The sequence below is a fragment of the Rattus norvegicus genome, chromosome 16 (assembly GCF_021556685.1).
Source record: "Rattus norvegicus strain SHRSP/BbbUtx chromosome 16, alternate assembly SHRSP_T2T, whole genome shotgun sequence".
Classification (NCBI taxonomy): domain Eukaryota; kingdom Metazoa; phylum Chordata; class Mammalia; order Rodentia; family Muridae; genus Rattus; species Rattus norvegicus.
The window spans coordinates 56,661,144-56,678,005 of NC_141549.1; the positions used below are offsets into that span (position 1 = coordinate 56,661,144).

Consider the following 16,862-nt stretch of genomic DNA (forward strand, 5'->3'; position numbering starts at 1 on the left):
AGGTACTAAACCACCAACCAATAAGTACACATGGAGGAACCCATGGCTCCAGCCACATATGTAGCAGAGGATGACATTGTCTGGCATCAATAGGAGAAGCCCATGGTCCTGTGAAGGCTTGTTTCTCCAGTGTAGACGAATGCCAGGGCATTGAGGTGGGAGTAGGTGGGTGGGAGTGGGAGCATCTTCATGGAAGCAGGGAGAGAAGTGGGAGGGGAAGAGAAAGGAGAGAAAAGGGAATGACATTTGAAATGTAAATACATAAATATCCAGTAAAAATACAAAAAAAGAGTTGTCTATACCAGTAAAAAGTGCCATATTTGCTCCAGAGTAAAGATGATAACAATTTTACCCAGATGTCACATAGCTATGCCAAGCTATAGGAATGGACTGCCTAAAGGTTGTTCATGGTTTCAATAATGAAGATAGGAAAGCCTCACCAATCCTGTTCTTACTGGATTTAAGTTAAACCTCATGATATGGAAACCCCACTTCTATTGCTTATGCTTAGACTAAGGCATATGTCCTAGGAGGACACATACAACTATTATTCAACTTAATATTAGAATAAACTGAGTCCTAATGACATATTGCTCTACCCATTGACCAAACTGTTGCTCAGCTCTCATCAAAGAACCTTCTTCAAGCAAAGGGTTGTGAATGACACCAAGAACAGACTGAACAATACACTGGACATGAGAATCTTTGGGGTGTTCCGCCCTAAATAGGATATTCTGATCAAAACCCTCCCCTCAGCAGTCACAGATTATTGTGGAGCAGGAAATGTAACGATTCTATGAGCAAGAGAAGATGGATCGTTAAGGAAATAGCATTTTACAGACATAAGACGGACACACGTATAAACTCACACACACACACACACACACGCACACACACACACACACACACACACACACGTGAAAAAAAACATACCTGTTCAAGCTATGTGCAAGTGATAATTGCAGGAAAAGGAAAAAATAGGGTTTTGGGTTTTTTTTACTATAGTGAAACTACGTATTCTAACCCCACTCATTTGTTAGCAGACATGATGATCACAGACAATTGGCCAGCACTCAGTGGAATTCAGGTCCTTTAGTGTCTTGTGTTGTTGTTGTTGTTGTTGTTGTTGTTGTTGTTGTTGTTTTGTTATTGTTGTTTTGTTGTTGTATTTCTTGATGTTTCGCTGTGTTTTAAGACAGAGAGAAACTTAAAGTTTGGTGAGTTGGAATGGGGAGACAGATCTGAAATGAGTTCCAGGATGAGAAAAAAGTGTAATAAAATATAAAGGAAAAAATTCTCCTAGAAAATAATAAAAAAAATATGGAAGGATTAATAAAACGTACTGGCAAGTGATCAAGCACCCAGACATTAGTAATCTTATATTTTTGGTTGTGAGCCTAGCCTTTAACGGCTGAGCCATCTCTCCAGCCCCAGACATTAGTAATCTTAATCAGCAAACCAAGACGTCCTCACCATTTTCTAATCGATCTATTAAATACACTGCTCCCAGATTAATGTTTCTCAGTTATGAGCTACCCCACTACCAAAAATTTACCCCTATGCTGTTACTCCCCACCTTTCCAAACTCATTACCATATATTACCTTGAGTAACAGTTGTATGACATAGAAAGTACCCTACAGTGCAGGTGTTCAATGTCTCAGGGGTCTTCACTGACCTGATAAAAATAAAACTAATGGCAGACAATTGATTTTTTTAAGAGTATATTTCAAAAGACAGAAATTCTTTTCCATAATCTGAAGTGCTTTGAGTATTCCTTATTATGGTTAAGACTAAACAAAAGAACAGTGATTATTATATGACAAAATAGAAAGTCCAAATAGTTTTACAGTATAAAAGGAAAAATATGAATTTGGAAATGAAATTTATTGAGCCAGAGACACTGGAGTATAGCATATGAAGAGAAAGAAGTTAGACTTACTGACAGAAAAGAGGAAACTGAATAACTTTGGTTGACTTGGTAGAAGAACCATGAGGAAGAACCCCATCACTTGCTAAGTTCTTAGATTAAAGGATGCTGTTGCTAGGCACATGAATCTAGAACATAAACCATGAGAGAGAAATGGGGGGTTCATATTCTCTTGGGCATTCTCAAACAACCACCTTTTTAGGTAAAAATGTTTTGTGAGCAAGACCAAAACAAGAAAGGAACATAGGCACCTCTTCACCTGATCGTAAGCCTTTAGCAGATTCAATAAGGGACAGAAGCACAGATAATTAGGGGAGGAACACATAGAGACCTCAGTTCCTTGCCAATTGTTTCTGTTGGGGATGGCATTTATATTCTTCAGATATTTCCAATCTCTTCTATTTTGTTACAGTGACTTTAATGTTATTAGTGTAATTCACTACATCCTAAATTGTTAAAGATCTTGGGTGGTAAGTGGCTAGCTATAAATAAATCAGATGAAGCTGTGAGCAGAAAAAAAAATGGGGTAAAATCAGATGTCTGTGAGCCACCATGAAATCTAGGTTAAAATAATTGTACCGAAGTTTAAAAGAAAAGAAAAATCTTATCTTTTTTCTGGAGTTGTGGATGGTAAAATTATTTTATGCAGTAATGAAAGAGCTTGCTCTATTATTATTATTATTATTATTATTATTATTATTATTATTATCCTTTATACCAGAAATATACTTTCTATGACAATTATCAAATCTAAAGCAAAGTATTTTTGGATAATCATCAGCATGTTAGAGTTTTAATCAGAGTTTTATTATAATGCCACTAAATATCTCTTTAATATACTTTTTCGTATACAGTCTTTTCATCTGTATATGTTAGTACATATTGTTCCTTAATTATTTTTTAAAATAGTAATACACTAAAGAGATCAGACAAGAGACAGAGAGAGCTTATTGGGTAAAATGAATGTTGCAAAAAGCAACACAGACATGATAAGGAATCCTGAAGCCTGTCTAAAATGTTTTCTTGTCTGTGCTTGCAATTCTAGCTATGAGAAGGCAGAAATACACAGATTTCTAAGGCTTGCTGGTGATCAGTTCTTAATACGTTAGAGAGTACAATGTCAGTTACCACCTCTATACTGAGAAACAAGGTGGATGATGGCCTAGGAATGAGATCCAAAACTTGTGGTAGACTTCTCTAAAGAGAGACAAACACATGCACACAAAGACATATACCCTCGGACACATATACACACATGCTTATATACATATGTACTTTCAGATATATGCACAAACAATAAATAAATGAAACACTAAAATTTGGAACTAATGGCACAAACAAGGGGTATAGTCAGGAGGAATTCACTTTTACACATATATCAACATGCCCATGAGGTTTAGACTCGCATGCAAGAACATTTTTAAAAATCATATGAAGAAATGAGAATAATTTACAGCCTGAAATATGTTTCTGACACCCAGAGCAATGACACATCAAGGACAGAAGGAAACAGGCAAATGCACTCAGTAAGCAGTAGGGTTGTGGAGGAGGGTTCCAACTAGCTATATGAAAGCAATGACAGCTTTAATGTTTAGCATAGGAAATCTACAATTACAGTTGAGGAAGGATGGAAAATTGGAATATTCAGAAACCACATGGAAGTAAGGGTAATTTATTTTTATTGTCCCATTCAGAACTGGGAGTGTTTTAGAAATATATTTACAGAAGAGTACACTACACCATTTAAGGAAAATAAAAGTGTGTTGTTGAAACATCTTGGAGCAGAGATTAATTGATTTCAACCCATTCTCTCCAGTTATGCCAGCTAATTTAACTTGACCGTGATTTACCAATTCTTATGTTTGCCCTTATTTACCTGTTTTTTTTTTAGTCCTGCTGCTCTTATGACTCAATTCTGTCAGAAGACCCATGATTAAAGGCGATTGCTGCCTGCAACCAGTGCAAGTGAGGACTGGGAGAGCAAGGCCTTCTCAAGCTCCTCCTTTGTCTCTAATAGGGCATGGTGACTGTGGGTGAGGCCATGGTCCATAAAAGGGACATGTTCCTTAAGTTCTGCCTGTGGAAGATGTTCTTCCTCTCTGCATGGTCACCAATGGGCCATGCTAAGTACAGTAGCTTTCCAGAAGCAGTGATACCCTTGAGGGTCACTGTCACTAACAGAAATAATATTTCCCCAGGTTGGTTGTCCTATAACCTGAACATTGAGGGGCAGAGACACATAATCAATATGAAACCCAAAAAAAACTTGATATCCAGAAACTTCATACTATTCACTTATACTCAGCAAGGTGATCTCCTTGAAGAACAGCCTTTTGTGCAAAATGACTGCTACTACCTCGGTTATGTGGATGAAGACCCAGAGTCCCTTGTTATTATTAACACCTGTTTCGGGAGTTTGCAAGGCATACTAGAGATAAACGGCACAACTTATGAAATCATGCCCAAGAGCTCAAGTTCAACATTTGAACATCTGGCTTATAAAGTGGACACTGACAAGTCAGAATCATTCACCATGAGATGCGGGTTATCAGAAAAGGAAATAGCACGACAAATGAAGCTCCAAGAAAACAATGACTCCATTCTTTTGCAAAACCCATATGAGAATTGGTGGACACATCACAGGTTTATTGATTATTTTGTTGTACTAGACCATAATCGGTATGTTCATAGAAATAATAATACCACAACTTGTATCCAAGATATGTTGCAAATAGTCAATGGAATAAATGGGTACTATCTTCAAATAGATACTGATGTGGTTTTAACCACTCTTCAAGTGTGGAGTGAAAGAAACTTAGTCAATGTAGAACAAGATATACAGATGGTCTTAACTGCGTTCTGTACTTGGAAGATAAATACGATTGGCAATCGTATTAGACATGATATCATACACCTTTATGTCAAACGTGGATATGGTATATATTTAGGTTTAGCTAATGTAGGTACAGTTTGTATAACTCTTAATTGTGCAGTTAACAGTTTCATTTCTGATTCATTGTCAGACATGGCATTCATTATAGCACATGAGATGGGTCATAACTTGGGTATGATGCATGATGTCAGTGGATGTACTTGTGGGAGACAAAGCTGCATAATGGCCCCATATAAGTCTAATTCCCCCAAATTCAGCAACTGTAGTTATGAAGAAATGTATTCAGTTGTAAACAAAAGAAGTTGCTTATACGATATTCCAGATGCACTGAAAACAAACCTGACCCTGACTGTGTGTGGAAATAAGATGGTTGAGGAAGAAGAGCAGTGTGATTGTGGGAACTTGGAATCCTGTCTGAAAGATCCATGCTGTAGCGAGGACTGTGTTCTCAAACCTGGTGCACAATGTGCTTTTGGGCTTTGTTGCAAAGATTGCCAGTTCCTTCCAACAGGCACTGTGTGTAGAAAAGAGAAAAATGAATGTGATCTTCCCGAGTGGTGCAATGGATCTTCACACGAGTGTCCAGGAGATGTGTATAAAGAGGACGGAAACCCTTGTAGTGGTGATGGCTACTGCTATAAAATGGCATGTCATCAACATGATGAACAGTGTCGAAATATTTTTGGCAATGGAAGTAGAAGTGCCGGTGAAATTTGCTACACGGAAATGAACAAACGGGGTGACCGTTTCGGTAACTGTGGTAATGATAGTTCTAAATACAGAAGATGCCAACCTGCTGATGTATTCTGTGGGCGAATTCAGTGTGAGAATGTGACAGAACTTCCCCAGAGGAAAAACCACGAAACAGTGCATTATACTCACTTCAATAATGTCACCTGCTGGACTATGGACTATCATTTTGGGATACCCATAGATGACTTTGGAGCAGTGAGCGATGGCACAGTTTGTGCTCCAGACTATTTATGTGTTGACAGAAAGTGTGTCAGCAAGTCTGTTCTGATAAGTAACTGTTCACCACAGTTATGCAATATGCAAGGTGTCTGCAACAATAAACACCACTGCCATTGTGACATCACATGGGAACCACCGGACTGTCGACTACGTGGCTATGGAGGTAGTATAGATAGTGGACCACCTCCAGTGATCTCATCTCCTACCAATTGGAGTATGTACTTCCTAGCTTTTTTAATTCTGTATGTGCTTGGCTTAATTTCTTTGTATGGCCTTCGTAAGTTAAGGAAATGATCCTGAAAATAAGCTGTGCCACACTCAGAATCTGGTGATAAAAAATCTCACCAGAAAACACAATCTCTGGTCTACAAACTTGCAAAACCTGAAGGGGAAAATGCCACAGGTAAAAGAAACAATAAAATATACCCTATAAAACTTCCTTCAGGTACTAATGTGTAGACATTTTAACATATGTTACTCCTCTCCCTCTCCCTCTCCCCCTCCCCCTCCCCCTCCCCCTCCCCCTCCCCCTCCTTCCCTCTCTTCCTCCCTCCCCCCCCCCTCTCTCTCTCTCTCTCTCTCTCTCTCTCTCTCTCTCTCTCTCTCTCTCTCTCCCTCTCTCTCTCTCTCTGTATTTCCAAGACAGAAGTTCTGGATCTGGCTCTCCTACCTTGTTTTAGTATCAAAAGCATTCACCAACAAATAAAAGGTAGTCCTACACAACTTCTTTTATTCAATTTTTTACCTGTTAAGAGCAGAATTAGTAAATGTCTTCCATCAACATGGGCCCAACCCATGGGCCTCCGTATGTGTATCTTTCATTTGGTTTCTCTCAGCTCTGAAGCCCTTCCCTCTTTTCATTGTGCTTTGTCAGGAAAAGAGAGGGACTCTCCAATTCCATTTGCTGGTGACAATTCCCAGCTACTAAAATGTGGTTTTAGAAGAGCCACAGTGAGTTTGGAAAACTGAGGGAACAATATGAGGCTCCTGTTTTGGTTACTGTAGTTTCAGCTCTTCAAATGCTTCTCAGCCATTCAAGTTTTCTGTTTAGGTCTCGACTGCAGTTTTTAATGGTGTTATTTGGATTGTTTGTGTCTTAACTTCTTGAGTTCTTTAGATAGAGTTTAAAACTCTCTGTGTGCAGTAGGGTGAGTGAAGATCTTTTCCAAATCTGTACACTCTCATTTGGTCTATTGATGGTATCCTATAACTTACACAATCTTTCCAGCTTCATGTGGTCCCATTTATTTATTATTTGATTTTTTTATTTTTTAACACATTAAAGAATTTAATTATTTACAAAGTGGCTGACCATACACTTGTACGTCTTAACTGTCTTTAATATTTTACAGCAATTTAGTAACATTTTTAAGATTAGGGTTTCATACTTTTATCTCTGTTGAGATTGAGCCTTAAAAATGTGTAAATTTTTTCTCCATCTTTATTAAATTGGGTATTTCTTATTTACATTTCAATTGTTATTCCCTTCCCCGGTTTCCAGACCAACATTCCACTAACCTCTCCCCCTCCCCTTCCATATAGTTGTTCCCCTCCCAATTCTCCCCCCATTACCACCCTCCCCCAATAATCCTGTTCACTGGGGGTTCAGTCTTGTCAAGACCACTAGTGCTCTTATTAGGCTATTCATTGCTACCTATGCAGTTGGAGCCCAGGGTCAGTCCATATATAGTCTTTAGGTAGTGGCTTAGTCCCTGGAAGCTCTGGTTGTTGGCATTGTTGTTCATATGGGGTCTCAAGCCCTTTCAAGCTCTTTCAGTCCTTTCTCTGAATCCTTCAACTGGGGTCCCGTTCTCAGTTCAGTGGTTTGCTGCTGGCATTCGCCTCTGTATTTGCTGTATTCTGGCTGTGTCTCTCAGGAGCGATCTACATCCGGCTCCTGTCGGTCTGCACTTCTTTGCTTCATCCATTTTTATCTAGATTGGTGGCTGTATATGTATGGGCGTTCCTTCAGCCTCTGTTTTATATTTTGCCTCCCTATTCGCTCCCAAGGGTATTCTTGTTCCCCTTTTAAAGAAGGAGTGAACCATTTGCATTTTAGTCATCCTTCTTGAGTTTTATGTGTTCTGTGCATCTGGGTAATTCAAGGATTTGTGAACCCCATTTTTTAATAGGGTTATTTGTCTCCCTGCAGTCTAACTTCATGAGTTCTTTGTATATTTTGGATATGAGCCCTCTATCGATTGTACGATTGGTAAATATCTTTTCCCAATCTGTTGGTTACTGTTTTGTCCTAACCACAGTGTCCTTTGCCTTACAGAAGCTTTGTAGTTTTAGGAGATCCCATTTGTCAATTCTTGATCTCAGAGCATAAGCCATTGGTGTTTTGTTCAGGAAATTTTCTCTAGTGCCCATGTGTTTAAGATTCTTCCCCACTTTTTCTTCTATTAGTTTGAGTATATCTGGTTTGATGTGGAGTCCCTTGATCCACTTGGACTTAAGCTTTGTACAGGGTGATAAGAATGGATCAATCTGCATTCTTCTACATGCTGACCTCCAGTTGAACCAGCACCATTTGCTGAAAATGCTATCTTTTTTTTTTCCATTGGGTGATTTTGGATCCTTTGTCAAAATTCAAGTGACCATAGGTGTGTGGGTTCATTTCTGGGTCTTCAATTCTATTCCACTGGTCTATCTGTCTGTCTCTGTATCAATACCATATAGTTTTTATCACTATTGCTCTAATACTGCTTGAGTTCAGGGATAGCGATTCCCCTGGAAGTCCTTTTATTTTTGAGGATAGTTTAGGCTATCCTGGGTTTTTTGTTATTCAAGATGAATTTGCAAATTGTTCTGTCTAACTCTATGAAGAATTGGATAGGAATTTTGAGGGGATTGCATTGAATCTGTAGATCGCTTTTGGTAAAATGGCCATTTTTACTATATTAATACTGCCAATCCATGAGCATGGGAGATCTTTCCATCTTCTGAGATCTTCTTCAATTTCTTTCTTCAGAGGCTTAAAGTTCTTATCATACAGATCTTTCACTTACTTGGTTAAAGTCACACCGAGGTATTTTATATTATTTGGGTCTATTATGAAGGGTGTCATTTCCCTAATTTCTTTCTCGGCTTGTTTCTCTTTTGTGTAGAGGAAGGCTATTGATTTATTTGACTTAATTTTATACCCAGCCACTTTGCTGAAGTGTTTATCAGGTTTAGTAGTTCTCTGGTGGAACTTTTGGGATCACTTAAATATACTATTATATCATCTGCAAATAGTGATATTTTGACTTCTTCCTTTCCAATCTGTATCCCTTTTATCTCCTTTTGTTGTATGGTTGCTCTGCTAGGACTTCTGGCTAGCACAGTTTTCATTGTGTCCCATAACTTTGGGTATGTTGTCTAGTAGGCAGCCTTGTCTAGTCCCTGATTTTAGTGGGATTGCTTCAAGTTTCTCGCCATTTAGTTTAATATTAGCTATTATTTTGCTGTATATGATTATCACTATATTTAGGTATGGGCCTTGAATTCCTATTTTTTCCAGGACTTTTATCATGAAGGGGTGTTGAATTTTGTCAAATGCTTTCTCAGCATCTAATGAAATGATCATGTGGATTTTATCTTTCAGTTTGTTTATATAGTGGATTACTTTGATGGTTTTCCATATATTAAAACATCCCTGCATCCCTGGAATGAAGCCTACTTGATCATGATGGATGATTGTTTTGATGTGCTCTTGGATTCAGTTTGCCAGAATTTTATTGAGTATTTTTGCGTCGATATTCATAAGGGAAATTTATCTGACGTTCTCTCTATTTGTTGGGTCTTTGTGTGGTTTCGGTATAAGAGTAAATGTAGCTTCATAGAAGGAATTTGGTAACGCTCCATCTGTTTCAATTTTGTGGAATAGTTTGGATAGTATTGGTATGAGGTCTTATCTGAAGATCTGATAGAATTCTGCACTGAACCCATCTGGACCTGGGCTCTTTTTGGTTGGGAGACTTTTAATGACTGCTTCTATTTCCTTAGGAGTTAAGGGGTTGTTTAAATGGTTTACCTGTTCCTAATTTGATTTAACTTCGGTAACTGATATCTGTCTACTAAATTGCCCATTACCTCCAGATTTTCATGTTTTATTGAATATAGGCTTACATAGTAGGATCTGATGATTTTTTTTGCATTTCCTCTGATTCTGTTGTTAGGTCTCCCTTTTCATTTCTGATTTTGTTAATTTGGACACACTCTCTGTGTCCTCTGGTCTGTCTAGGGGTTTATCTATCTTGTTGATTTTCTCAAAGAACCAGCTTCTGGTTCTGTTGATTCTTTGTATAGTTCTTTTTGTTTCTACTTGGTAGATGTCAGCTCTAAGTTTGATTATTTCCTGCCTTCTGCTCCTCCTGGGTGTATTTGCTTCCTTTTGTTCTAGAGCTTTTAAGTGTGCTGTCAAGCTGCTGATATATGCTCTCTCCTGTTTCTTTCTGCAGGCACTCAGAGCTATGAGTTTTCCTCTTAGCACAGTTTTCATTGTGTCCCATAAGTTTGGGTATGTTGTACCTCCATTTTCGTTAAATTCTAAGAAGTCTTTAATTTCTTTCTTTATTTCTACCTTGACCAGGTTATCATTGAGTAGAGCATTGTTCAACTTCCACGTATATGTTGGCATTCTTTCCTTATTGTTATTGAAGACAGGCTTTAACCCATGGTGGTCTGATAGGACACCTGAGATTATTTCTATCTTTCTGTATCTGTTGAGGCCTGTTTTATGACTGATTATATGATCAATTTTGGAGAAAGTACCATGAGGTGGTGGGACAAAGGTATATCCTTTAGTTTTAGGATAAAATTTTCTATAAATATCTGTTAAGTCCATTTGGATCATGACTTCTCTTAGTCTGTCTACGTCTCTGTTTAATTTCTGTTTCCATGATCTGTCCATTGATAAGAGTGGGGTGTTGAAATCTCCTACTATTATTGTGTGAGGTCCAATGTGTGCTTTGAGCTTTAGTAAGGTTTCTTTTATGTATGTAGGTGCCCTTGTATTTGGAGCATAGATATTTAGGATTGAGAGTTCATCTTGGTGGATTTTTCCTTTGATGAATATGAAGTGTCCTTCCTTATCTTTTTTGATGACTTTTAGTTGAAAATTGATTTTATTTGATATTAGAATGGCTACTCCAGCTTGCTTCTTCCGACCATTTGCTTGGAAAGTTGTTTTCCAGCCTTTCACTCTAAGGTAGTGTCTGTCTTTGTCTCTGAGGTGTGTTTCCTGTAGGCAGCAGAATGCAGGGTCTTCATTGCGCATCCAGTTTGTTAATCTATGTTTTTTTATTGGGGAGTTGAGACCATTGATGTTGAGAGATATTAAGGAATAGTGATTATTGCTTCCTGTTATATTCATATTTGGATATGAGGTTGTTTGTGTGCTTTTCTTCTCTTTGTTTTGTTGTCAAGACGATTAGTTTCTTGCTTCTTCTAGGGTATAGCTTGCCTCCTTACGTTGGGCTTTACCATTTATTATCCTTTGTAGTGCTGGATTTGTAGAAAGATATTGTGTAAATTTGGTTTTGTCATGGAATATCTTGGTTTCTTCATCTATGTTTATTGAGAGTTTTGCTGGCTACAGTAACCTGGGGTGGCATTTGTGTTCTCTTAGGGTCTGTATGACATCTGTCCAGGATTTTCTGGCTTTCATAATCTTGGTGAGAAGTCTGGTGTAATTCTGATAGGTCTGCCTTTATATGTTACTTGACCTTCTTCACTTACTGCTTTTAATATTCTTTCTTTGTTTTGTTCATTTGGTGTTTTGTCTATTATGTGATGGGAGGAGTTTCTTTTCTGGTCCAGTCTATTTGGAGTTCTGTTGGCTTCTTGTATGTTTATGGGCATCTCTTTCTTTAGGTTAGGGAAGTTTTCTTCTATGATTTTGTTGAAGATATTTACTGGTTCTTTGAGTTGGGAGTCTTCGCTCTCTTCTATAACCTATTATCCTTAGGTTTGATGTTCTCATTGTGTCCTGGATTTCCTGTATGTTTTGGGCCAGTATCTTTTTCTGTTTTACATTTTCTTTGACAGTTGTGTCGATGATTTCTATGGAATCTTTTGCTCTGAGATTCTCTCTTCTATCTCTTGCATTCTGTTGCTGATGCGTATATGTAGAGCTCCTTGTCTCTTCTTTTGGTTTTCTATATCCAGGGTTGTCTCCCTTTGTGCTTTCTTTATTGCTTCTATTTCCATTTTTAATTCCTTCACCTGTTTGATTGTGTTTTCCTGGAATTCTTTCAGGGACTTTTGCATTTCCTCTCTATAGGCTTCTGCTTGTTTATGTTTTCCTGCATTTCTCTAAGGGAGTTCTTTATGTCTTTTTTGAAGTCCTCCATCATCATGATCAAATGTGATTTTAAATCTAGATCTTGCTTTTCTGGTGTGTTTGGATATTCAGTGTTTGCTTTGGTGGGAGAATTGGGCTCCGATGATGCCATGTAGTCTTTGCTTCTGTTGCTTGTGTTCCTGCGCTTACCTCTTGCCATCAAGTTGTCTCTGGTGTTACCTTGTTCTGCCTTTTCTGACAGTGGTTAGACCATCCTGTGTGTCAAGAGTGCTGTAGACCTATTTTCCTGTTTTCTTTCAGCCAGTTATGGGAACAGAGTGTTTTCTTTCAGGCATGTAGTCATTCCTGTATACTGGTCTTCAGCTGTTCCTGTGGACGTGTGTCCTTAGTCCACCAGGCAGGTCAGTTGGAGCAGAAAAGTTGGTCTTACCTCTGGTCTTGGGCCTGAAATCGCTCTTTGGGACTAGGTTTCAGCTCTCCGTGAGGGCAGCAACCAGAAGAGCCTGTTCTGCCTTCCTTTTGGACCCTGTGCACAGGGGGCCCAGATGGCGCTAGGCGTTTTCCTCTGGAGTCAGAAATGTGGGAAGAGAGTAGTCTCCTCTGGCTTCCCAGGTGTGTCTGCCCCTCTGAATGTCTAGCTTTCCCTCCCATGGGATTTGGGTGCAGGGGGCTGTTTGACCAGGTCCCTTCAGATCTGGGCGCAGTCTGGACTGCAGCGTTCCTGCAGCTTGAGTGCCCCTGTCTTCCTGTTCCCAGAGGTCATATACAGTTTCCTCTTGAGCCAGGGATGTAGGCAATGGTGGGCAGTACTGGCGGTCTCTCCTACCCTACAGTCTCAGGAGTGCCCACCTTTCTGGGCGATTAGTCGTCTCTCCCACAGCGTTTGGAAGCAGGGAGCTGTGGGCCGGGTTATTTGATCTTTTTAAATTAGATTTAATTATTTATTCCATTTACAACACAATTATCAGCCCTCATACTCTGTCATTACCCCCTTGTGCAAGTAGTCTTCAAAATATCCATTGCCTTTCTGTTTTGAGAGGGGGAAGCCCTACTCTGGGTATCAAACCCCCACACAGATCAACTCACTGTTGGACTAGGCACATCCTTTCCCACTGAGGCCAAACAAGGCTGTCTTTTTAGTGGCACAGGATCCACAGGAAGAGAAACAAGGAACAACCTTAGGAATAACCTTTTCAGGGACCTATAATGCCTGAGACTGGTTTTTGTTTAGGAAGTTGTCTCCTGTGCTGATGAATTCAAGGCTATTCCCTATTTTCTGTTCTATTAGATTTAGTGTATCCAGTTTTATGTTGAAGTCTTTGATACACTTGGACTTTTCTTTTTTCCTATGTGATAAATATGGACCATTTTTGCATTCTTCTATGTGCAGACATTCAATTAGACCAGCAGTATTTGTTGAAAATGATCTATATTTTCCATTGTATGATTTTGGCTTCCTTACCAAAAAGCAAGTGTCTATAGGGGGTGTGGGTTTATTTCTGTGTTCCATTGATCAAGCTGTCTGTTTCTATACCAAAATTGTACAGTTTTTATTACTACTTCCCTGTAGTAAAAGTTGAAGTCCATGATGGTAACAACCCTATAAGGTTTTTTATTGTTTAGAATTGTCTTAGCTACCATGGGTTGTTTGCTTGTTCGTTTGTCTTCCTATAAAGTTGAAAATTTTTTTCTGAATCTGTAAAGTTTTGTTTTAAAATTTTGATGGTAATTGCATGGAATATGTAAATTGCTTTTGGTAAGATTGCCAATTTTACACTATTTATCGAACTGATCCATGTACATGGGAGACCTTTGCATCTTCTGATATCTTCTCCAATTTCTTTCTTCAGGGACTTGAAACTCTTGTCATAGAGATCTTTGACTTGCTTGGCTAGATTTACATCAAAATATTTTGTATTATTTGTGACTATTTTAAAGGGTGTTGTCTCTCTAACTTCTTCATCAGTCTTTTTATCATTTGTGTAATGAGTGCCTCTAATTTCTTTGTTAATTTTTTAATCTAGCCACTTTGCTGAATAGGTTTGTCACTTCTGGAACTTTTCTAGTGAAATTTTAGGGATCACTTATATGTACTCTGATATCATATTGTTTGCAAATAGTAATACTTTGACTTCTTCATTTCAAATTTGTATCCCCTTCATCACCTTTTGTTGTCTTGATGCTCTTGGAAGAACTTAATGTACTTTATTGTCTTTTCCCTGGTTTGGTTTTGAGTTTCTCTTTATTTAATTTCATGTTAGCTACTAGCTTGCTATATATTGCCTTTATGTGATTTGCCATGTGCTTTGTATCCCTTGTCTCTCTAAGACTTTAAATATGAAAGGGTGTTCAATTTTATCAAAGGCTTTTACAGCCTCTAATGAGAAGATCCTGTGGTATTTTTTATTTTATTTTGTTTACATGTTGAACTACATTGATATATTCTCACATATTGAACCACCCCTGTATCCCTGGGATGAAGCCTACTTGATCATGGTGGATGATGTCTTTAATTTGTTATTAGATTCAGATACAAGTATTTTACTGATTATTTTCCATTAATATTCATAAGAGAAAATTGTCTGAAGTACTCTTTCTTTGTTGAATCTTTGTATAAAATAGGTATCAGAATGACTGTGGCCTCATAAAATGAGTATGGCTATTTTCCTTCCATTTATATTTTGTAGAATAGTTTGAGGATGATTGGTGTTAGCCCTTCTCAAAATGTCTGATATAATTTGATGCTAAAACCATCTGGCCCTGGGTTTTTTTTTTTAATTGGGAAACTTTTAATGGCGACTTCTATTTCCGTAGGGGTTGTTAGACTATTTAGCTGGTTCTGATCTTGATTTAACATTGGTAATTGATATCTGTCTAGAAAATTGTAAATTTCAGATAGATTTTTCAATTTTGTACAGTACAGGTTTTTGAAAATATGACCTAATGATCCTTGAACATCCTCTGTATACTCTGTTTTGTCTCCCTTTTAATTTCTGATTTAGTTAATTTGGGTACAGTCTTTCTGTCTTTTGGTTAGTTTGCCTAAGACTTTGTCTATCCTGTTGATTTTCTCAATGAAACTCTTGGTTTTGTTAATTCTTTGTAATGTTCTCTTTGTTTCTGATTTCTGCCATGAGTTTGACTATATCTACTGTCCTCTTGGGAGTCCTTGCTTCTTTTTTTCTAGAGTTTTCAGACAAACTTTTTGATTCATTAGTATGAGTTTATTCTCTTTATTAATGTTCTTAGTGTTATGATTTTTCCTCTTAACTCTGCTTTCTTTGTGTACCATAAGTTTGGGTATGTTGTGCCCTCATTATTTATTCATTTCTTCCCTGACCAGTGATTATTAAGTAGAGAGCTGTACAATTTTCATGGATATATAGCCTTTCTGTTGTTTCTGTTGTTTTTGAAGTCTAGCTTTAATCCATATTGATTTGATAGGATGAAAGGGGTTATTTCAATCTTCTGATATTTGTTAAGGCTTGCTTTGTGACTGATTATATGGTTAATTGTGGGAAAGGTTCAATGAGGTGCTGGGAATAAACTACATTCTTTTATGTTTGCATGAAGTGTTCTATTGATATCTGTTAGGACCATTGGAATCATATCCTATGTTAGTTTCATTATTTCTCTGTTTAGTTTCTGTCTCAATAACATATCCTTTGGTGAAAGTGAGGTGTTGAAGTCTCCCACTATTAATGTTTCAATGTGTAATTTCTCTTTAGTAATGTTTCTGTTACAAAGGTGGGTGCTCTTGATTTGGGACATAGATGTTCAGAATTGAGATGTCCCCTTGGTTGATTTTTCCTTTAATAAGTATAAAATATCCTGGCCCATCTCTTTTGACTAATTTTGCTTGAAAGTCTATTTCAGTAGATACTAGAATGGCTACTCTAGCTTCTTTCTTGGTAAACTTTCTTCCAGCCATTTACTGTTAGATAATGTCTATCTTTGTTGCTGAGATACATTTCTTGTATACATCAAAATGATGCATTCTGTTTAAACATCCACTCTGTTTGCCTGGTCTTTTTATTGTGGAATTGCATACATTGATGTGCCACAATTATTTGGGTATAATTTATATTCAATTTCATTTAATTTTGGGGTATTTTAAATTTTCTTCTTGATTTCTTCTCCTTGATCAAAGTTGATAAAATAGCATGCTGTTTAGCATCCATGACTTTGAGTAGTTTCTTTTTTATTTTTTTAAATCAAAGTTGATAGAGTAGTATGCTGCTAGCATCCATGGCTTTAAGTATTGGTGTCATTTGTTCCGTTTTGATATTCTGTTTCACCCATGACTGTCAACAACATGTGATGTAAACTCATATACAACCAGCTGATCTATATTGGAGAAAGTCCCATGGGCTGTAGGGAAGAGCACCCTGCTTTGTTACAGAGAGAGAGGGGGGGAGCCTCCAAATTCCATTTCTCAATGGTAATTCCTGCTTACTAGAATCTGCCCCAAGGAGAGCTAAAGTGAGTTGGGAAATCTGACGAACAGTTTGAAGTACTTATTATGGTTTTTGTGGTCTCTGCTCTCACCTTTAGCTTTAGCTTTAAAGTGGCAGCTTTAGCTCTTGCTCTGTGGGTAATTTTCACACAGAATTCAAAACTCCTAAACACACTATTCTAGGCCTGTGAAGTTCAACACAACTATGATATATCATACCCAGAATTATGACCTGAGGTCTCTGAGACCACCATCAAAGTCTGTCCTTGCACAGCCATGAAACAGCCTCCAAAACCCTCAACAACTATCCACACCTTCTTCCC

The 16,862-nt window shown here is 37.9% G+C and overlaps 2 protein-coding genes across 2 annotated transcripts; both read left to right on the forward strand.

Annotated features, from left to right (window-relative positions):
- The window catches only part of Erich1 (glutamate-rich 1), a gene marked incomplete at its 5' end in the record, with an annotated part of 52,793,804 nt that overhangs the window by 25,790,584 nt on the left and 26,986,358 nt on the right, over window positions 1–16,862 (forward strand).
- Adam34 (a disintegrin and metallopeptidase domain 34) lies at window positions 2,058–6,233 on the forward strand. Of its 2 annotated transcripts, none has more exons than NM_001135090.2 (2): window positions 2,058–2,194; window positions 3,821–6,233. In NM_001135090.2, the coding sequence occupies exon 2, from the start codon at window positions 3,950–3,952 to the stop codon at window positions 6,086–6,088; it is 2,139 nt and encodes a 712-aa protein (NP_001128562.1). In that variant the 5' UTR covers window positions 2,058–2,194; window positions 3,821–3,949; the 3' UTR covers window positions 6,089–6,233. The 2 variants fall into 2 exon arrangements, with proteins under 2 accessions (NP_001128562.1, XP_087445263.1); XM_087589137.1 differs by having other exon boundaries at window positions 2,060–2,131.

What these genes read in the sequence shown, in the direction of transcription:
- Adam34 (NM_001135090.2), top strand. Translation starts at nt 3,950, where the DNA reads ATGGTGACTGTGGGTGAGGCCATGGTCCATAAAAGGGACATGTTCCTT.